This window comes from Caenorhabditis remanei, chromosome IV, assembly GCF_010183535.1.
Source record: "Caenorhabditis remanei strain PX506 chromosome IV, whole genome shotgun sequence".
Classification (NCBI taxonomy): domain Eukaryota; kingdom Metazoa; phylum Nematoda; class Chromadorea; order Rhabditida; family Rhabditidae; genus Caenorhabditis; species Caenorhabditis remanei.
In genome coordinates, this window is record NC_071331.1 from 12400819 (window position 1) to 12422823 (window position 22005).

At 35.7% G+C, this 22005-nt stretch overlaps 4 protein-coding genes across 4 annotated transcripts; all 4 read left to right on the forward strand.

The window, feature by feature from the left end:
* Window positions 1-1994: 1994 nt before the first annotated feature.
* On the forward strand, window positions 1995-6250 carry GCK72_013533 (uncharacterized protein; the record flags this gene model as incomplete). The annotated part of the gene is made up of 9 exons (XM_003101374.2): window positions 1995-2123; window positions 2356-2491; window positions 2647-2814; window positions 2975-3101; window positions 3181-3302; window positions 3464-3844; window positions 4135-4212; window positions 4315-4471; window positions 6145-6250. The coding sequence occupies 9 exons, from the start codon at window positions 1995-1997 to the stop codon at window positions 6248-6250; spliced, it is 1404 nt and encodes a 467-aa protein (XP_003101422.1).
* Window positions 6251-7604: 1354 nt separating this feature from the next.
* GCK72_013534 (uncharacterized protein) lies at window positions 7605-9769 on the forward strand (the record flags this gene model as incomplete). Its single annotated transcript, XM_003101266.2, has 10 exons — window positions 7605-7754; window positions 7920-8041; window positions 8086-8191; window positions 8296-8439; window positions 8491-8808; window positions 8854-8942; window positions 9014-9094; window positions 9142-9252; window positions 9348-9501; window positions 9665-9769. The coding sequence occupies 10 exons, from the start codon at window positions 7605-7607 to the stop codon at window positions 9767-9769; spliced, it is 1380 nt and encodes a 459-aa protein (XP_003101314.2).
* A 1982-nt stretch (window positions 9770-11751) lies between these two features.
* On the forward strand, window positions 11752-14630 carry GCK72_013535 (uncharacterized protein; the record flags this gene model as incomplete). Its single annotated transcript, XM_053729886.1, has 10 exons — window positions 11752-11901; window positions 12128-12249; window positions 12295-12400; window positions 12550-12693; window positions 12882-13199; window positions 13246-13338; window positions 13391-13509; window positions 13553-13663; window positions 13787-13940; window positions 14526-14630. The coding sequence occupies 10 exons, from the start codon at window positions 11752-11754 to the stop codon at window positions 14628-14630; spliced, it is 1422 nt and encodes a 473-aa protein (XP_053584658.1).
* A 3724-nt stretch (window positions 14631-18354) lies between these two features.
* On the forward strand, window positions 18355-20099 carry GCK72_013536 (uncharacterized protein; the record flags this gene model as incomplete). The annotated part of the gene is made up of 6 exons (XM_003101317.2): window positions 18355-18644; window positions 18741-19266; window positions 19316-19433; window positions 19482-19754; window positions 19801-19942; window positions 19988-20099. The coding sequence occupies 6 exons, from the start codon at window positions 18355-18357 to the stop codon at window positions 20097-20099; spliced, it is 1461 nt and encodes a 486-aa protein (XP_003101365.2).
* Between the last annotated feature and the right edge of the window lie 1906 nt (window positions 20100-22005).

Here is a 22005-nt window from a genome sequence, read left to right on the forward strand (position 1 = left end):
GAAAAGGAAGAATGAATCGACGACGACGACTACTGTACCCAATTATCTTTTTATCTGAAACCATTTCTTATTGATTGTGCTCCCAATCTCATCTCTTTCCCCCAATAAATATACTTACTTCGAAATGTACTTCCGACTCACACAATTTCAAATTCCCCCTCGTTTCTCAATATTCTCACCATTCCTCTCTTTTCCTATTCTATAATTTCGAAATATATATTGAATCCTTCTGTTTCTCAACCACTGAAAATTGTCTGTGCTTGTTTGTTTCTTTGAGTTTTTGAATTATTTTTTTTTGAAAAAAGAAAGACACACCACTTTTGTTAGTTCGCATCACCCCTGTTCTTCTCGATAAACTTGCGATATCCTGTTGTTGGACGGTACTACAAAGAAACTTGATGTTAATGGAGAAATACAGACTACGGGGGATATTTTACACGAGGTGCACGGAAGTGGTAATAGCAGAGTGTCCAGTTTTCTAATTCCGAAATACCAGGATACCCTGGCAATGCATGCTTGCTCAGAAAAAATCGAATTTCAATTTCATGAATACACAACTTCAAACAAATTTCAAAAATTCCCTGACTCGAATCACAAGTTACCTTTTTCTACTGTTTTACAGAACTTACATTATTGAGTGAGTACAAGCTATGTCATGCAAAAAAATAATAGTGGGAAACTGGAGATGAATCGGCGAGTTTTCCTAAACAGTTGATTCTAGTTCAGATCTTGTTGGAATAGAAAATATGTACTGGGTAACAAAGCAATTGGGAGCAATCTGAGATGCTTGAAAAGGAATTTTCATATTCCCGAGCTCGGATTAGAAATGTATCATAATGTTGAGGATGAATACTTCAAGAACGATAAACGTGATTCAATTTTTCAACTACTGTTTCCGTGATCTTACATTATTCTAAGAAAAAAACTAACATCAGTGATCTATTGACTATTGTATCCAATTTTCGACATGAACAAATCAAGTTGAATAATTTATTTGAAAATAGTGTCAGATTTTTAAAATATCCTAATAAAAAATTTCCGAACTGAAGCATGAAATTGAATCGACGATGAACTTTTGAATTTTGAATATTTAATGGAACATAGAATGTAATATTAGTTCATTTGGATCCAGGATCAACTCACGTGTGGTCTGAATTTTGGTTTTGCTTCATCAGAAATACTTACGTTAGGCTCTTAACTTCAAAACATTCAGATTACATTTTAATTGATGAGAAAATTGGAGGGAAATCTCTGGAAACTGTTATCGCTGTTTCGAAAAATCAAAAACTCGTAAAATGCACTCTGACAAATGAGATTGCTAGTAAGCGGGAAGGAGAGATGTTTTTCTGAAACTCTTATCCTACGTTATCCAGTATTCAGCTAGGACTAACCAAATAAACTGTAGTCAGTCGAATAATGACCTACTGAAACGGTAAAATCGTCTCTCCACCTGTCAATTTGACCACAATCTGAACTGTGCTGTGAAACGTCTCACACTCTTCTCAATTCAATTTTCACCCTCTGCGTCTACTCTTTTTTCCGTTTTCTTATCAACATGCTCCTTGTTAACTTATCATCATATCACAGTTTTGAGACAAAAAAATTGCAGAATTATTGAGTTTTCATTGAAATATTCGCCCCCACTCTAATTCAGTTATCGTTTCGTTGATATTCTAAAAGTGCAATGAAGAGAATTTGTCTTGAATGGAGTAATTCATACACATCAAAAACCTTCCGACCTATTTGTTGATGCTGTTCTGTTTTGTCGTTGTGTCTGTGTCTATCAAGTCTATTCACTCCTTCGACGGGTCTGTTTTGTCAATTTCCCTCATTTCTCTCCATCGTTTTAGACATAAACAGGTGACCAGACACTCTTTATTTATCCTTTCTCTTCTAGTCCTTTCTTTCTGATCTGAAAATTCTGATTCTCGATCGTTACTCTCTTTTTTCTTCTACGTCATCATCTACTGTTACCAGTTATAGTTTCTTTCAGAATGATTCGTTATCTTCGAATGTTGGGAATGGAGATTCCTCTGTTTCTTTATATGCTTGGCTCATATCTCAACTATCCAGTATTCCAGAATTTGATCTACGAAAAAGAGTGTCTTATTAAATACGAGCAGGTAAGAGAGTCTAGAAGTTTTAAGCCGTGGTCTGAAAAGATAATTTCCTTAGAAATGACATTATTTTTTCAGAAAAGGTAATGCTTCATTTATTCAAATCAGTTTCGAAATTTCCAAGTGTTCACTTTTATTTTCTAAAAATCTGGAAAAATCGCAGTTTCAAATTTTCTATATCAAGTACTTATTATTCAACACACTAGTTCTTTGAAAACAGACGATTATTTATTTCCAGAATGTGACATTTTGTCGTGATGTCAGTGGTTACAACAAGGACTTGGATATTCAAGCTGCCGCTAATCACTTCTACTTCATCTCTTCATTGACCCTTTTATGCCCATCTTTAGTGACGACGTTGTTGTTGGGAGCAGGTATGAAATAAAATAATTTCTGTTTCAGAGTGTTCTTAATTAGAAAATTAGAATCATCCTGTAGTTGCAAATCAGAAATGTATAGTTTCAATTATATTCTTATAACTTTATCCTTTCATACAACCATGTCTGTCTCACCCATTGCTTTTTTTCAGCCACCGACTTCTGGAGCATCAAAATTCCTCTAATCATCCCGTACATTGGTTGTATTCTTGGCACCATCAACTACGTTTTCCAATCGTATTTCATTCACACTTCTGTCTATTTTCTGCTTATCAGTGATGCGCTCTTCGGACTTTGTGGTGGTTTTATTGCAATTATATGTAAGTTTTTTGCTTTGAATAGGGGGTTACTGTATCAAATACTTAAGAAAAAGATACACGAGTTATTAGAACTGTTTGAATAGTATTTTAAAAACAGTTTCAAAAGTTTTCATTTGAAAAAAGAGAAAAGGTTTTACTAATTAATGTTTTTTTAATTCAGCAACCACACTGACATATGGCGTAAAAACGAGTATGCTCCGCTACCGGAGCTACCGTATCGCTGGAGTGGAAGGAGCAATTGGATTGGGAGGAACTGTTGGATTCGCGTTGTCTGGAACAATTAGAGAGTGAGTTGAGATGAGAACATTTATTTACATTTTCACTTAATGTAATAATTTTATTGAAAAAAATAATTGTGTTTTCCAGAGCTTGTGGATATGCAGTAACATTCTTGATTATCCTCGGTCTTCAACTAATTGCCCTACTATATCTTCTCATATTGGCGAAAGAAACTGAATTCGAACCGGTTCGTCCGGATGAGCACACTTGTGAGTTTCACAAAACAAGGGGTTCACAAACTGAGTGACAAATGAGTAAATGGTTATGTCAAAGTTTTGAAACACTAAAAAAATGTTTCTTGACTATTAATGAACGCATCCTTCTCCCTATTACAACCCATGTCTCAATATACGAAATTTCTGTATTTCAGCTCTGATCTCCACGACTGGCAAACAATTGATTTCCGTAATCCGGGAATTCTATCGAGTCCTCACTAAATCCCGCCCATTCCGTCTGATTCTTTCACTGAATCTTTTGGCATTTGGAGTAGAAATGCTCATATTCTCTGGATTATCGGATATTCAATACTCATATCTCCGATATAAATTACAATGGGGAGACAAGAAATATGGATGGTTCTCTGGTCTTTCGTATGGAATCACAACTGCAACTGTTCTATTCCTGTATCCGTTATTACGCATGAAATGGATGTCGGATGGAATGTTGGCAACTGTTGGATTATTCTTCAAAATGATATCATTGTTTATGTTTGCTTTCGTGCAGAATGAGGTGATGGCGTACTCAATTGCAGGTTTGTGAACTTCCATATTTCGGGAGGATCAGTCTTTATTTGAAAATGGGAAACTTTTACTTTGTATGTGAATCCGAAATTTTTGAGTCAACAATCAAGAAATACTGAAATACGTTTTTCTATAGACTATAATCATTTCACGAGCGTTTTGTAAGAAAGGTTTGGCGCCCAGAAAAAGTTATTCGGTATGCTCATCTACTGTTTCCACTATCAAGATTCATATTTAATCGAATGGTTGCCAACCAACTTCAATAACCACTAACTCTCTTTCGAATTTCACAATATTTCAGTGGTCGTCATGTTCAATAGATTTGTCTCAACTGGATTCCGAGCATTCATCTCATCACTGATTGATATGCAAGAGCAAGGTTTGTTTCTTACTACGTTTAACCTGGGTGAATTATTCTCATAACTTGACACTTGAAATCTAACCATTCTGAAACTGAAATAATTGTTTTCCAAATTTTCAGGAAAAATCTTCTCTGTGATTGCTCTTCTGGAAGGTATCACAACCCTTGTTGCCACCTCGATTTACAATAATTTATATCCGAAAACACTGTCGTTTTTCCCTGGATTACTGTATCTGATCAGTGCTGCTCTGTTATTAGTTCCACTTACAATCGTCAGGTGAGCACTTATACAGTGCGCGTCATAAGTTTATGCCACCCCCCAAACCTGAGGTTTCTGTGAAAACAAAACGTTTTCAAGAAAAATTGTTTATACCACTAAATTCAGCACCTAAAAAAACATAGGTGACCAAATTTTCAGACACGTACCTCTAATAATACGGCCCCAGCACCAAAAAGTCACTTTTTATGCCGCGTCAAAAGTTTATGCCACCTCCGAAAAAACGAGTGAACCTCGAATTTTTTTCGCGTCTTTTCAACTTTTATCAGTTTTTTTGTTATTTTTCGTTGTTTTATAATGTTTTTTGATAGAATCGTCTGCTTCTAAAATATTTTGAGAAATTTCCCAGTTGATTTTGTCATGGTTTTTGAACTTTTTTGACTTTGGATTGAAAATCTTGAAAAATTCAAAGAAGGTCCATCATAAATTCACTTTTAGACGATGGAATCAACAGATACCGGCCATTAATGTTGAAAAAAGAAAGAAAAACGGTTCCTGGTTGATTCTCCGAAGATTTGGATTGCTTGGAACACATGCTTCCTCAGACTGTCATTGAGGCTTTGACGGTAGTTTGGCTGAATCACATTCTACTTGTCCAGAATAGCATTTTCCCGCTGAGCACAAGACGAAAACGCTCAACCTTGACAGTAAGCAACATTTTCAAGAAGTTTCCAAGCATTTCTAACAAAATTCAGATCCGGGGAACCCTCAGAACAGCGGAAGAACCTGATAATATTGGTCAAAAAGCAGATCATCACGCAGGATATAGTCTGGTTGCCTTGTTGACAATTCTCTGCACCTTCTGACAAGAAATATGATGATTCCTACATAAAATGTTCTTTGATGGTCATTCGAGATCATCTTGCAGGTCATGTCACATCAAGGAACGGTGATCTGCTTTTTGACCAATATTATCAGGTTCTTCCGCTGTTCTGAGGGTTCCCCGGATCTGAATTTTGTTAGAAATGCTTGGAAACTTCTTGAAAATGTTGCTTACTGTCAAGGTTGAGCGTTTTCGTCTTGTGCTCAGCGGGAAAATGCTATTCTGGACAAGTAGAATGTGATTCAGCCAAACTACCGTCAAAGCCTCAATGACAGTCTGAGGAAGCATGTGTTCCAAGCAATCCAAATCTTCGGAGAATCAACCAGGAACCGTTTTTCTTTCTTTTTTCAACATTAATGGCCGGTATCTGTTGATTCCATCGTCTAAAAGTGAATTTATGATGGACCTTCTTTGAATTTTTCAAGATTTTCAATCCAAAGTCAAAAAAGTTCAAAAACCATGACAAAATCAACTGGGAAATTTCTCAAAATATTTTAGAAGCAGACGATTCTATCAAAAAACATTATAAAACAACGAAAAATAACAAAAAAACTGATAAAAGTTGAAAAGACGCGAAAAAAATTCGAGGTTCACTCGTTTTTTCGGAGGTGGCATAAACTTTTGACGCGGCATAAAAAGTGACTTTTTGGTGCTGGGGCCGTATTATTAGAGGTACGTGTCTGAAAATTTGGTCACCTATGTTTTTTTAGGTGCTGAATTTAGTGGTATAAACAATTTTTCTTGAAAACGTTTTGTTTTCACAGAAACCTCAGGTTTGGGGGGTGGCATAAACTTATGACGCGCACTGTACTTCTGACAGAGATTCAAAATTATTTAATTCCATTTTCAGTACATCAGACTATGTGGTGCGAAATCGTCGACCGGAAGTGTCCGAGGGAATTCTGAATAGTCATAACGACGTGATTGATGAAGTAACGTCTACGGATTCAACTTAAAATATACTCTCTGCGTTCTCCTTTCTCTTATTTCTTCCTCCTAATCAGACCAGATTTGCGGGTTGTGTATATAAAACAGATAAATGAATGAATGAAGAATAAAAAAATAACATCAGAGTGTTTGTTTTCATCGTTAATTCGTTCGACAACCAAAAACAATGCCTTCTTCCTTCTTTCGACTCATGCCTCGAGTTGTTCTGCAGTCGTTTCTCATGTAGTCTTTTCTTTTTTCATTTGTTCTGCTGAAAACAAATTGTTTAATGGTTATAATGTTTCACTGATTTTTCATCCGATTGAACTTGTGATTTAGTACAAAAATAGTGATCCAAGTGATCGAATTGGTCAGAATATCACACATTTCAAAGAAGAAAATATGACCAGTGGTTGATATTCTTTCGATGAAGATCACTGTTTCATTGAGTCTATATAGTGTGTTTTTTCTTGTGAATAGTGGTTTGTAGTAGTCTACAAAGGATGACAGTTCTCTGAAATTTTTTAGAATTATATTTCGTGCTGACCATTTGAAAATCTAAGTGAAATTCGACACGTTTTCCATACGATGAACCATTTTTTCACCTACTTCACCGCTTTGTAAATCTCCTTTTTGAAACGGATTTATTCTTTAAGTGAGAACCGAGTTTGGTGAAAGTTATTTTTCTATCTGTTTTATTTGGAGACCAACGTTCCAACGTTTAATTTTTCAATCTTTTCGTTCTAAATGCATGAAGAAACTGTATGAGAATTATTATCCTCAATGAGTTCACTGATTATTTCAGATCGTAAACGTTTTGTTATGATTGAAATAAGTTTGTCTATTGAACTAACTTCTTGGAAATAACTGTTTCAATTAGTTTCTCCAAAGTTCGACTCTAAAGCCATGTTAATATTCGAACATTTAACAAAACCTTTGCTCTCTTTGAGAATTGCTGGAAATTGAAACAATTTTCCATTCAATTCGTTGAGTCATAAAAAAGAAGGATGACGCTATTCTTCTTGAAACATTGGGCATTTCACGAGGTCAGTCTAGTGTAAGGATGTGTTATCTTCGTTTTTTTTTTCATTTCTTCCTGGTTAAAAGGAACCTTGTTTCTTAAAATGATACTATGCAAGATGTATTCTACTTCCTACTAAAACCATCTCGAACAACAAAACCAAAACGGAAAAAAATGGAGACCACCCGAAGGAGAAGAAGAATTCTTTCTCACACATTGTCATTTATCACTATTCTCATTATGACTTTTTCGTTTTCATCGAAAACTTGTTTCATCGTTTATTTCTCTTGTATTCTTTGCTTCACAACCTCAATGCTAAATAGTTTTATTGATTTAAAATAGTCCTATTCCAGAGAAAAACAATGATACGACTCTGGGGAAATTACTTCCGAATCATCATTGTGCTCATCAGTTTTCTATGTCTCGTATCCGTTTGCTCTAATTATATCATTATCAATTTCACATTTATCTGCATGAAAGATGACTTCAGTCAGACGGAAGATGTTAATGGGGTACGTATTGAATATTCGTAATAGCGTTATAGTTAGTAATTTCAAGATTCTGTAAAAGTAAGTGCATTTTTGTCACAGAATTTTGCACTAACATCATAGGGCATCTATCATACATCTGAAACCGGAGATAATTCAGAAAAAAACATTTTAATAGATATCTTTCAGACCCTCAAAAGTATCTATGATTACACTCCAACTGAAAAGAAATATATTTTATGGGCGGTCGCATTTGGCACAATGCTCGGAACGTTCCCTATAAATGTGCTCTATGTCAGATACGGTGCCAGGTAATAACTCTTCTAATACCTTCATTTGAACGATATGTTTTTAGAATCCCATTTTTCTCTGCTGGAGTTCTGTCAGCACTCACAACAGGACTGACACCTTGGGCGGCCGGACAGAAAATGTGGATTTTTGTGGCGTTGCGGTTTTTACAAGTTGGTTTTACGTTAGTTAGTTGTTTCCACGATGAATTATAGACAGCACTGTCTCCACAATAATATGAAGAACATGTAACAGTGAAAAATGATTTCGTTTCTAGGGTGTTGCCTACTCGGCAGACTTTGCAGCTATTGGAATAGTCATTTCAAAATGGGCGCCTCTAAACGAGACTGCTATATTTATTGCAACTCTCACATCCTTCACATCAATCGCTTCAATTATTACAAATGGAGTCAGTGGAGTGGTGAGATTTACACTCAGAAATTTCTAGATTATCTTTTTGAAAAATGTTCAGATTTGTGACAGCAGCCTTGGCTGGAAATGGAGTTTCTATCTACATGCTGCTGCTTGCCTTGCCGTATTCATCATCTGGGTTCTTATCTATAGAGATGATCCTACTTTCCACAAGAGTGTCAGTGTCAAAGAACTTGGAAAAATTCAGAAGAACAAGTCGGAAGCCCATATTAAAGATGGAATGGAAGTACCGTACAAGGCGATATTCACGAGTCCAGTCGTTCTTACCGTATGGTTGTGTGCATTCACAGAACTTTCGACGTTGATTATGATTGCCACGTATGCTCCAATCTATTTCAGAAGTGTGCTGAAATTCGATGTAAGAATTGAAGAAAGGATGAGATGAGATGGCAGATGATTTCAGATAAAAATAATTGGATTCTACCTGGGAGTCATGACAGCAATTCATCTTCCATTCAGATTTGTCTGCGCTTTTTTGAGTGACAAAATGAAGTGAGTTCTCAGTTTCAGAGATCCTTCAAGGCAATGATTCGAGAACTATTTTCATTATTTTCATATTTCAGGTTCATTTCTGAACTCGCTAAAATCCATATTTTCAATACGTTGGCAGTGGGATTCGTTGGACTTTCCTTCTTGGTTTTTGGGTAATTTTAATGGGAAATGTTTCTCATTTTGGTATGTGATTTTTCAGCCAAATCCCAGCAGAACACAATATATCAGCAGTTGTGTGCCTTGCTATATTGGAGTGTTTCATCAGTTTTAATAGTGGAGGATTCTATAAATGTGGAACTTTGCATTCAAGGTAGTTTCGGTTTCACAAACTTTTTATTAGTGGACATCGTCATCATTGCTTATTCCTAGTGCTAACTTTTCTATAAAAACTTATTCCTTTTCCAGACAATTTGCATCTACCGTAATCTCTGCAATCCAATTCACAAAGTGCATTTCTCTATTCTCTGGACCTGCCCTGGTTGCATTTTTTGTGACAGATGAATCGAGTCAAACACAATGGAGTCATGTGTTCATGACACTTGCTGGATTCACTTTCCTTGTGAGTTTATGATTTTTCTCTATATAAGTTAAAAAGAGACACACAAAAAACTATTTCTATCCTCTTATTTTTAACTGTTTCTCATTAGAAATATGTAAAATGTTTTAGCTCAACTAATAATGTGTTTTCTAAGTACAGATTGTAATCAAATTTTCAATTTCAGGCGAACATCCTTTCCTTCATCTTCTTCACAGACAAACCGGCAAAATGGACAGAAGACAGTGGAGCTGTGAAATATTCGAAGAAGGATGGAGATGTCAAAATATAGAAAATATTTGTACATACATATAATTTTTTTCCTGAGTACGGGTGAAAATTGTGAATGTTGAAAGTAATAAAGATTTTAGAGAGCATTATTAAAACAAAAAGGCAGATTCAGATTTCATGTGTAAAGTTTCTCTTGTGGTCCAAAAGTTTTATCCTATATGGATCTCGAAGGTACTCTCTCACATGCCATGAAACCACGATAGAAAAGTCGAAAAACACTTTTCGTTCGAGTTTTTCAACAAAGCAAATTGAAAAGGTAACTTTTGTCGATCTTCTCTGTATAGGTCTGATCGAACCAAACTACGAACATCGTGTCATTCTCGCAACTTAAAAAAATCAAAAGTAATACAAAAGTCATGTGACACATTGGTGTTCGAATGGAAACTTTAATGAAAAATGTTCTCGTTCAATGGGAGAACATCCTATTAAAATACAAGTTCTATAAAAACTATAAAAAAGGAAACTTAAAGACTTATTTTTATTTATCTTGAAGAGTTGTGAAGAAGTAAACCCGGAAGTTAGACCGTATTGAGACCACTAGGTTATTTCCGCCTCCCGTACTGTCGAAAATATCACTTCCTTCTATTTACTTCCTGACAAATCAGGTGCATAATATCAGTTCTTCAACATTTTCATTTTCCTTCTGATCACTTCATTTTACTTTCCAAGAGTCTTGTTATACCTTTTGATCTTCAAAAAAGTCTATGACGATGTCAAACTGTCAACCTCGATTTGACCTGATCGGTCACGAATGTCAAACGAGATTAACGTACAGTGATCATCACGTTGTCAACGATAGTTTCATGATTTTTAAATGAGGTGATTATCTCGATCAAAAAACTACCTAACGATATTGCGGTCGGTTGTTTAACTTTCAAAAAGCTTAACTATTTTTCTGAAAATCAATAAAAATTTTGAATAGTACTAGAAAAACAGAAATCTTGTTGGTTACAAGATCAAGGAAGTTTCTGAGATTTCCTAGGTTGTGAAGGAGAAAATTTTTCTGGCCTACGCTTTTATACCACCCCTATAAAATCAAAGTGGGAACATTTCCACACGAGATTCTTGATGGGAGGTCTCTGGGTACACATGACTGTCTTAAAATTTACAGTCGTCCCAATACAACAGGTTCTGTCAAGCAGTCACCAACGTTCTGATTACCGGCTACCAAAGCAGTACGGTGTTTATTTCATGTTGATATTTATATTATAAACTTTGTTCTATTGCAAGTTTTGATACTGGCTAGTTTCCAAACTTTTTTGTTGATTATTAGGTAGAATTCACTTAGAAAGCTTAGATCAAGTTGTCTAGCTCTTTCAAGATGATATGCTTTTATCGTAACGGTGAAGTCGTGAGACTAATACCCAGTATACCCGACTTAAAAAATCATCAGGAACATTAAAACTCCCTACCGGTCTCTTGAATTACCGTATCAAAAATAAAAATAACTTCTAAAAACGATCACTACCTAAAAAGCGATGAAAGTCCAACATGATTGTTATTCCTCTCTTTTTTTAGTCTCTATCTGTCAAATCTACGTCATTTTTATCATTAATATCATAACAGATGTTCGTAAGAGATAGATGAAAAGAGAGAAAGAAAATCACAAAGATGTATAATAAAAAATAGAAGAGAAAGATCAAGAATGATAAAAGAGGAAGAAGAACTCTCAATTCACTAATTCGAACCTTGTCTGATCGAATTTTCTCAAAGAAAAAAGAGAGGAAGATTAAGAGAAAGAGATGGAGAAGGAACTGTTTTCGCCTATAAATGAAAAAGAATTGACAATTGATTGTCATTTATCATTTCTCGTATTCATTTCATTTCGATACGAAACGAGTTTCCTCTTGTTCTCTGATTCTTTGTTTCTTATGGAGATTACATAATTTTTTTTGACGATTTATCATTATTATCGCAATCGTTATCTCTTTTTCTTTTTTGGCTTTTCACTTTCTCAATGTTCCCTTTTTCAGATTAAAAAAGATGACAAGATTATGGGGAAACTACTTTCGAGTTATCATCGTTCTTACCAGTTTTATGTGTCTCGTATCCGTTTGCTCAAATTATATCATTATCAATTTCACATTTATCTGCATGAAAGATGATTTTACTCAGACGAGAATTCTCAATGGGGTGAGTTGATTTAGTTTTCAAATTTTCATAAATTCCTGCTGTCGTAATGAATCCCAATCGCTTTAGCTGGTTGTGGGTTAAAGACATAGTGTACGGGAAGAGTTCAGCAAGATAAGGCAGCAGGATGAAACAGTATTTATTGGTCAAGACTGTTCTCTTTGACACTGTTAGGAAGGCCTAAAATTTGATTACAAATAAATTTTCTAAAGCTGATGTTTTTTTTCAGACTGAAAAAAGTTTCTACGACTACACTCCAACTGAAAAGAAGTATATTTTATGGGCAGTTGCACTTGGGACAGTTGTTGGTATATTCCCGATGAATGTTCTTTATGTGAGGTTAGGAGCAAGGTTGGTTTCAAAAAGTAATTAACAAAACACCGTATGGTTTTTCAGAATAGCATTCTTCTCAGCCGGAGTTCTCTCTGCATTCACAACGGGTTTGACACCTTGGGCAGCCAGTCAATCTATGTGGTTTCTAATGGCTTTACGGTTTTTACAGGTTGGTTTCAGGTTAAAATCGATGAATTCGGACTACATCTGTCAAAAAAGTTTCTTGAAACAGTTGATGATTTTTTCTCAATGATCACATTTCTTGATCACTATTTCATAGATCATCAACTCAATATGAAATGAACTTTGAATTTTCAGGGAGTGGCCTACTCGGCTGACTTTGCCGCAATAGGAATAGTGATCTCAAAATGGGCGCCTCTCGACGAAACGGCTGTTTTTATCGCAACACTCACTTCTTTCACCTCTATTTCGTCCATTATTACCAACGGAGTGAGCGGAGTGGTGAGTCACAGACAACTAAAAAGAGAGAGAGATAGAGGGGAGCGCCGGCAATGTCTAGTTCTTCGGGTGACCTCTTTTCCGTCGGTTCCATGGTGTAGCGGTTAGCACTCAGGACTCTGAATCCTGCGACCCGAGTTCAAATCTCGGTGGGACCTATCGATTTTGGTTTTTTAGTTTTTGTTTTTCAGATTTGTGAGAGTGATTTGGGATGGAAGTGGAGCTTCTATTTCCATTCTGCTGCATGTCTTTTTGTGTTTATCACATGGGCGTTGATATACAAAGATGATCCAACATTACACAAAAGCGTCAGTGCAAAAGAGCTTGGAAAAATTCAAAAGAACAAATCAGAAGCTCATATCAACGACGATATGAAGATTCCATATGTGAAAATTTTCACGAGTCCAGTCGTTCTTACTGTATGGTTGTGTGCATTCACAGAACTTTCGACGCTGATTCTGATTGCCACGTATGCACCGATCTATTTCAGAAGTGTGTTAGGATTCGATGTGAGTATAGGGAAATAACTGAAAAGGAATTGTTTGGAAATTTCAGATCAAAATAATTGGGTTCTACTTGGGTATTATGCTGGCAATTCACCTTCCATTCCGCTTTGTATGCGCATTTTTGAGTGATAAAACAAAGCGAGTAAACATTTATCACTGTTTCAGAATTAACTTTTCATGGGATTGATCTGCAGTTAATTGATTCTGCCTCTAATCAAAAAATCTATTCCAGATGCATCTCCGAAATGAAGAAAATTCATATTTTCAACACGTTGGCAGTTGGATTCGTTGGAATTTCATTTATTGTGTTTAGGTATTTTGACTCACTGAATTCCAACGTACCCAAAAAGTTTCAGTCAAATCCCACCAGAACACAATATATCAGCAGTTGTTTGCCTTGCTATTCTCGAATGTTTCACCAGTTTTAATTGTGGAGGATTCTATAAATGTGGAACCTTGCATGCCAGGTTGGTTGATTTATTTTAGTTTCAAAAAAAAATCACCGTTTCAAATTTCGGTCATGATATTGTCTGTTGAATTTAATCCTCAATAGAAGCAATAAGTTAAATTAAAATCTGAATAAATTTCAGACAATTCTCTTCGATTGTGATATCTGCGATCCAATTCACAAAGTGCATTTCTCTATTCTCTGGACCTGCCCTGGTTGCATTTTTTGTGACAGATGAGAAAAATCAAGTAGAATGGAGTTATGTCTTCATGACACTCGCTGGATTTACTTTCTTGGTAAGTTTCTTTTTTGAGTTGCGGAGATTTTCCCCCGAGATTGTGGGCCATCTGGACAATTTAAATTTTTCAAAAATCTTTCAAAAGTGGAACATCCATTAAAAAGAAGTGATTCAATAACGAGTTCCTTTTCCCCATCTGCTAACTCAGCATTTTTACTAATTCAAAATGATGTGATGTTCATTTGATTTTGTAGTCGAGAATGGTGCAATTCTTCTGCTCTCTTTCACAGTGAAATCTAGAAAATTTAAAATATTCTTCCGTTCTTATCCATAAGTTTTCGACATCATTTTCATTCAATCTGATTGAGAGCATAAGGCTGAAGTTGTTTTAAGTTTCAGTCTCGCACTCAGAGCACAGGTTTATACGTATTTCACAGACCTGGCAAGCGTAGATGTTCGCTTTTTTCGGAAATTACTTTCGGAGATTACTTCTAACATTTTGAAGATAATCTCGTAAAAATACAGGCCCTACCAAAGTATAATTGGCTCCGTCGTTAGTAATTTTGGTCTTAAATTATGGTCTCAAAATAATTTTGTTGGTATTCATTGCTTTTCTAATTTTGAATGATCCCTTCGTTTTCAGGCAAACGTGCTCTCGTTCATCTTCTTCACCGATCAACCAGCCAAATGGACGGAAGACGGAGGCGTTGTGAAGTATTCAAAGGAGAAAGAAGCCGTGAAAATCTAGAATCTTCTCTCTCCTTCATCCCCTCACTCCCTTCTTTTTTTCTTCTTTTTACATTCAACTAATGAGCTGAGGAGCAAGAGATTCTCTGCTAAGAATCCATGCGTTTTCTCGAATAGAAGTAACTAATAGAAGAGCAAAATGAGTCAGTTTTAGAATCTTTTTTCCTCTCGTTTCTTCCCGTTTCTGTATGTATTTCATCCCATTTCTCCACAAACAAGGCACTAGCATATTCTGTCGGTTTCTTCTTCTTCTTCTCCTTTTTTCACTCCTCATTCATTTATTATTTGCCCCCGTGAGAAACAAACTTTCTCGTCTTCACGTGATTATCATATCTGATGAGAAAACGACGAAAGACGAAAAACCGCCCACCCAGTCTGACACTACTAATCACTCAAAAAATCAAAAGAGGACTAGAATTATTTTTATTTACCTCTGCTTGTTTTCTCTTCTTTTATTGGGTACTTTTGTACTTCTTTTCCAAAGTTTCTTATCTGAAATCACGGGTTTCTTTTCATTTTCAATTTTTTTTAAATAGAGTTTTCCTGTTTCAAACATTTTATAAATGTTCACAGAATCATTTCGTTTTGATTTGTCTCATGATCTTTTTTCAAAAAAAGTGTTGAAAAGAAATTTTATAACCCCCAACAACTTCATAAAACACCTCAGAAACTATCCAAAGTCAACACGTTTCATCATTACATTTTTTGTGTTACTGTACATTTCAATGTTATTACAAACTGGTTATTAACATGTCAGTTCATCAGAAAAAATGGATGAAATATTACTGAAAATTGACGGAAAATATCATAAATCAAGTGAAGACAGTGACCACTTCCGTCAGGAGACGATCATCTTTTGAATTCAAAAATAAAGACGCTGGGAGGAATGCATGAAGACGACCTCGCGGAAAACAAATGAAGGTTTTGAAACGGTATTTTAAGCATTGATATCAAATGTATAGACAGTAGCTTTTCGTGTGAGAAATAGACGTGACAAAAATTCAATTAGGTCAATGTAACAGCTAAATGGGAAACAAAGCTTGCAAGCTAGTCAATGTACAACCGTCGAATGTCAAATTGACATCGAAGCAGATTGTTGAATTTTTATAACGAGCTTCAGGGAACTCATCTTCAGAGTTTACCTTCTTTGTGTCATCTCATATTCTGAGCGTTTTTATCTCAGTTACAATGATCCTTTTTCGTGATGGAATGATTCGAATCAGGAAACTACTTCCTGAATTGGTCAACAGAAAAGATCTTCTAGAAAGGATCTTTTTCAGTATCGACAATCTCTCCTTATCTACAACACCTACACAAGTGGTAAAAACATTTCGTTTTTAACTCACAAGGGAACTTCAGGGGTCGCAAAGTCGGAATCGTTCCAAATTGCTACCAGGTATTAAGGACATCTTGATTAGGCATTTCCCAAATTTTTGGTTTGTGCTAGTCACTTGCCGCTGAAAAAAACCGTCTCAATGTTTCACCCCTGTAGTTAAGGCCTGTAAATGTCCGAGAATGGCTTCCAAAACCAGAAGTGAAGACCAGAGACAAGTGACGAACACAAAGAAAAAACTTGGGATATGTCTAATCAAGTTACCGTAAATACTGTATTATAACGGCACCTGTAATAGAACGGCACCTGTATTATAACGGCACCCCAAAAATACTCAGAATTCATGAATATGAATATCCCGTTGTTTTTTATTGTTTCTGATTACAAGTAGCGTGATTGATAACGTCTTGATCAACGAAAAGAATGCCCAAAAAAGGTTTTTCGTTTAAATTTAATGAGTTTTTAAAACCTCAAAATTTCTCTGGGAGGCTGTTGAAAAATATAACGGCATGCCGTTATAATACAGTATTTACGGTATCCAAACTTTGCTACCCCCTTGAGGTTCCCTTGTCAGTTTCTACTCATTCCGAAAAGAATTCTAACTTATGCAATTATGAATGTTCTATAAACAGTAGACTACAACTTGCTGCAACATTTTCATCTTGTCCTCTTCTCTGAAACATTACAACCACTTCGATTCCTCTCTTTTCAATGTTCGCATTGTCTTTTTGTCTTCTGATTTCTTTCTTTTTCTATTATCTTCTTATTCATGTACTCATGATCTTCTCCTTCTTCTCTTTTTTCTTTCATTCTTTCATCATTGTTTCACAGTAATTTATCAAGGAGGTCATTAACTTGTCACTTATTTTATCAAGTAATGACTCTCGAAACGCCTCGAAAAGAATGTTTACCGAACAGGAATTTATAAAAGATAAAGAACAGACAGAGAGAACCCAAAAAGAAGAACCGTTTTATGGGTTTCTAGGAAACGAATCACTGATCAAGGACTGTTTGAAGCGGAAGTATTTGATCCGAAGATCAACAAAGTGATCTGTGAATTAGGATCTCTGGAAAACTGAAATAAATAAAGATCCTCCCTGTTCACTTACAATTGAATATATTTTTCTCTGCAGCAAAAATCTCATTTTATAAAAATATTTTCGGACCTCGATCCGTCTCTAATTCTAAAACTTTTATACTTATCAAAAAACATGACGATGAGCTGCTGAAAAACAAACGAGTCAGTTAATTTTTTCTTGAAAATTATTAGTACAATCAACAGTTCAAAATGCACTTTTGTTTTCTTCCAACCGAAAATGATACTTTACGTACACAAGAACAAAAACTTAAATTGTGATAAAAGTGAATTTATGAAGTGTTCTGATTTCATTTCCATATGATCTATTCTCCGAATTGTTCCTATTAAAGCAGTTCATTAAACCACGAATTCGCCTAATCGAATGGGCAGAACCCTTCTGATTCTTCACTTTCTTATATCTAGTTTCAACTATTCTCTACTTTCCCCCTGAATTTTATGTTTTTTTCTCCAAGGTCTTCAATTCCAAAGATTACTGTTTCAGTGAGTAGATATACATACCGTTGATTTCGCTTTTTTGCTCCGTCTGACGTAATTGCAATTTGTTTTCTTCACTGTTAGCTATCTTTTTCATAATTTGTCTAATTCCCCGACACTATTTAATTTAGTACAATTCTTACGATTCGAAGTAAACTTTTCATTTCAGAGCGCCATGATACATATTTGAACTATCCTTGCAATTAACCCACGTGACTAGATGAGTCCACTTATACTCACTTTCTCTGAAACTCCCCCACTTAAATCGCCCTTTTTATTTGATTTCCATTGACTTCTATCCATGTTACGTGGCATGTCAACGCTCTAGACTCCAACTGTATCAGATATTCTTCTAGCCTGATTCCCCAAAAGTCATTATTCCGCTGACCTTCGCCTCGTGGTCTTTAACTGATTTTATGTTCTCTTTTTCACTCCTCCCCCTGATACAGAAACATAAAAGTAATACTTTAAAAGTGGAAGGTTGTCGAGAAACAAGTTATTCTTTTCGGACAGTGTAAACTTCTGATGACAGTATCAGTCTCCGCCCTTTTTATTAGTTTCTGTTTTTATGAACAGACGTTTTTAAAGTATCGAAAAAAAGATGTAATTCGCAGCACTATTTATCATTTACATGTTTTTTGTTACTGCACAGATCACTCCTCCCAAATATTCACTTTTCAAGGATTATTGTTTTTCTTCCTTGTTGTTTTTCCACTTCCTCCCTCACACTATAAAACTGAAAACAATGTTTCACTAAATTCTTATCAGTTCCAGTATTATTCTTCTTCATAAGTTTCTAAATTCCCAGATATTTCAGCCATGGACCAACCTCATGTCAATGAAAAGGGAATGTCCATTCTGGTCACTGCACTCTTCATTGTTGGAGAAACTGCTGGTGGAGGACTCATCGCTCTTCCAACTGCAATTGTTAGTACAGGAGCAGTGACTGGAGCATTTCTACTTTTGTTGGCTGCAGTTATCTGTACTTATACTGGAACTCTTCTGGCTGAAAATTGGATAATCCTTCAAGAATTGTATCCGGAATACAGAGATCATTGTAGAAAGCCGTATCCAGCTATGGGATTGAGAGCTATTGGACCTAAATTTGCGTGAGTTTGAACGATTTTTAGAAAAGTTACTGTTTTAATCACATTGAATTAGTTGCACAATCCGTAATTCTCTATTGCATATATGAATGATTTCAGTCACTTCGTCTCTGCAATTCTTCAAGTAACCCAATTCGGAACTGCTGTTGTATTCGTTCTCCTTGCTGCGAAGAACGGTGAAAACATGCTCCATGCTAATTTCGGAACTCATGTCAGTTTCTGTTATATGATTCTCATCGTCGGACTTCTCGTTTTCCCATTTACTCTTCCGAAATCACCAAAAGATTTCTGGTATGCAGTGGTTGCTGCCATGATATCTACTACAGTTTCTGTGGTTCTCATCATTATTGGGTCAGTGAAAGACTATGAAGTTTGTAAGGATGACGTCTTCTACCCGTCATTCAACCTTCCCAAGACACTGATGTCATTCGGAACAATTATGTTCTCTTACGGAGGACATTGTGCATTTCCAACTATTCAGCATGACATGAAAAAGCCACATCACTTCTCGAGATCTGTGATCATTGCATTCATTATCATCTTCATTTTCTATCTTCCCGTGTCAATGAGTGGATATTTTGTGTATGGAAATTCCCTTACTGATTCTATTATTCCATCAATTCAAGTGAGTTTAGAAGGCTTCTAAAAATCTTTCATTTCATTTATATTCTCAGAATATCAACATTCAAACAACAGTCAATTTGCTCATCAGTCTTCATGTTTCTCTTGCTCTCACTATCACTTTCAATCCACTCAATCAGGAATTCGAAGAAGTTTTGAATATGTCTCATGGTACCTAATTTCAATTTCCCATCGATATTTCATCAAGTTCTTTTTCAGATTTCGGATGGCAACGCATTGTTTCCCGTGCTCTAGTTATGATTTCTGTTGTTTTTGTCGCTGAGTCTGTTCCCAACTTTGGAGTTTTATTGGATCTGGTCGGTGGATCTACAATTACAATGATGGCTTTAGTGCTCCCAATTCTATTCAATTTGTCTTTGACAACAATTAGAAAGAAGAGAGAAAATAAGGAGAATGAGGAGAAGATCTCAATAAAAGAGGTCTTCCAAAACTCTGATAAAATTAAATTGTTGGCAAATATTTTGATTCTTGGTATGTTCAAAACTTCAAGATATTAATCAAACTTTCATATTTTCAGTGTTTGCAACACTTGGAGGAATTGCAGCTACAGTATCTGCAATGCAATCAATGCTTCAAAGTGAATTCAGTGCTCCTTGTTATGCAAAACTTTGGAGTGAAGATGCTCGACTTCTGGAAAAACAAAGACAACTCACATTCGAGTGAGTAGAAATAAGCTAAAAACAACTAATTTGTAACAATTTCAGACACGGTAAAATCGCATGCTGCGGAATGTTCCGTAATATTTCTGCAATGGGATCCGAGGTCTGTCTGAATGCTGCTTCGTTGATGAAAGTTGGAGCTGGATCACATGGATAGATTCTACTTTTAAATAATATGTTTCTCATGTAGATACACATTTTAATGTCACTTCAGGTCGACTACGAACATAGGGTTTTTTTATTCGATACGGGTTTGATTTTGTACATAATTAAGCTTGTAATAAATGATTGAAATTTTAAAAAAATTCATACAAATACATTTGAAGAATAGTTATGTATGGAGTAGAATTGTTCTCTCTTATTAATTGTGTTCCTTGGAAGCGACACCTTTGTTGATTCAACTCTCGATTCAATCAACTCTCGGTTTATCCGCAAAGTGGGAGTTATGAATCATATATTTCTGTAAACTTTCAGCTTTCGGTACAGAATCGCTGCCAAAAAAGTAAAAAAGAAGTCAAAAAATATTGGTTTTTCAGAGAGAGTAGAGAATTTCCACGTGAATACTTTTTTTTCACTATTTGGATCGAACGTAAACTTTTTAATAAAAATTATAAACGTGAACTTTCCTTTAAAAAGTATTGAAAAGGTTTAGAAACGTGGCAAGGACGTGGAAGTGACACGACTTTTGAACAGTTGTTGACGAATAACAGTTCAAATCAATCAGTTCTCGTTTTCTCCACAAGCGGTAAGTTCAAAAAACCATCGCCTTTCACTAATACGTTTGTTTCAGAGCTGGTTTGGTTCCATGAGATGAAATGGACATCGTAGATGGTGATGCGTCGGACATAAGATCGAAATTTGTTAATGTTTGTAAGCATGTGTGCTTATTTTTAGAAATGGCAAAATTAGTTATATAGTATTTCCTGCCGTTTGAATTTTGAAAAACCCAAATCTGAATGGTTCATTACGGCATGTGACCCCGATGACAGCATCAGGTAGTAGTCTAATCAGAAGAGTAATCTGATTGGAATGAGTAAATCTATCGAGTTGCTGCTTTGGCCTGGCTGTAATTTATCTGGAGGAAATGGATTGAAATCAGAATTATATAATTTGTGCTCTCACGAGCCACATACGCAATTTCTTAATGCAGTTTGAATTTTGAAAAACCCAAATCTGAATGGTTCATTACGGCATGTGACCCCGATGACAGCATCAGGTAGTAGTCTAATCAGAAGAGTAATCTGATTGGAATGAGTAAATCTATCGAGTTGCTGCTTTGGCCTGGCTGTAATTTATCTGGAGGAAATGGATTGAAATCAGAATTATATAATTTGTGCTCTCACGAGCCACATACGCAATTTCTTAATGCAGTTTGAATTTTGAAAAACCCAAATCTGAATGGTTCATTACGGCATGTGACCCCGATGACAGCATCAGGTAGTAGTCTAATCAGAAGAGTAATCTGATTGGAATGAGTAAATCTATCGAGTTGCTGCTTTGGCCTGGCTGTAATTTATCTGGAGGAAATGGATTGAAATCAGAATTATATAATTTGTGCTCTCACGAGCCACATACGCAATTTCTTAATGCAGTTTGAATTTTGAAAAACCCAAATCTGAATGGTTCATTACGGCATGTGACCCCGATGACAGCATCAGGTAGTAGTCTAATCAGAAGAGTAATCTGATTGGAATGAGTAAATCTATCGAGTTGCTGCTTTGGCCTGGCTGTAATTTATCAGGAGGAAATGGATTGAAGTCAGAATTATATAATTTGTGCTCTCACGAGCCACATACGCAATTTCTTAATGCAGTTTGAATTTTGAAAAACCCAAATCTGAATGGTTCATTACGGCATGTGACCCCGATGACAGCATCAGGTAGTAGTCTAATCAGAAGAGTAATCTGATTGGAATGAGTAAATCTATCGAGTTGCTGCTTTGGCCTGGCTGTAATTTATCTGGAGGAAATGGATTAAAATCAGATGTAGTTTGTGCTCTCACGAGCCACATACGCAATTTCTTAATGCAGTTTGAATTTTGAAAAACCCAAATCTGAATGGTT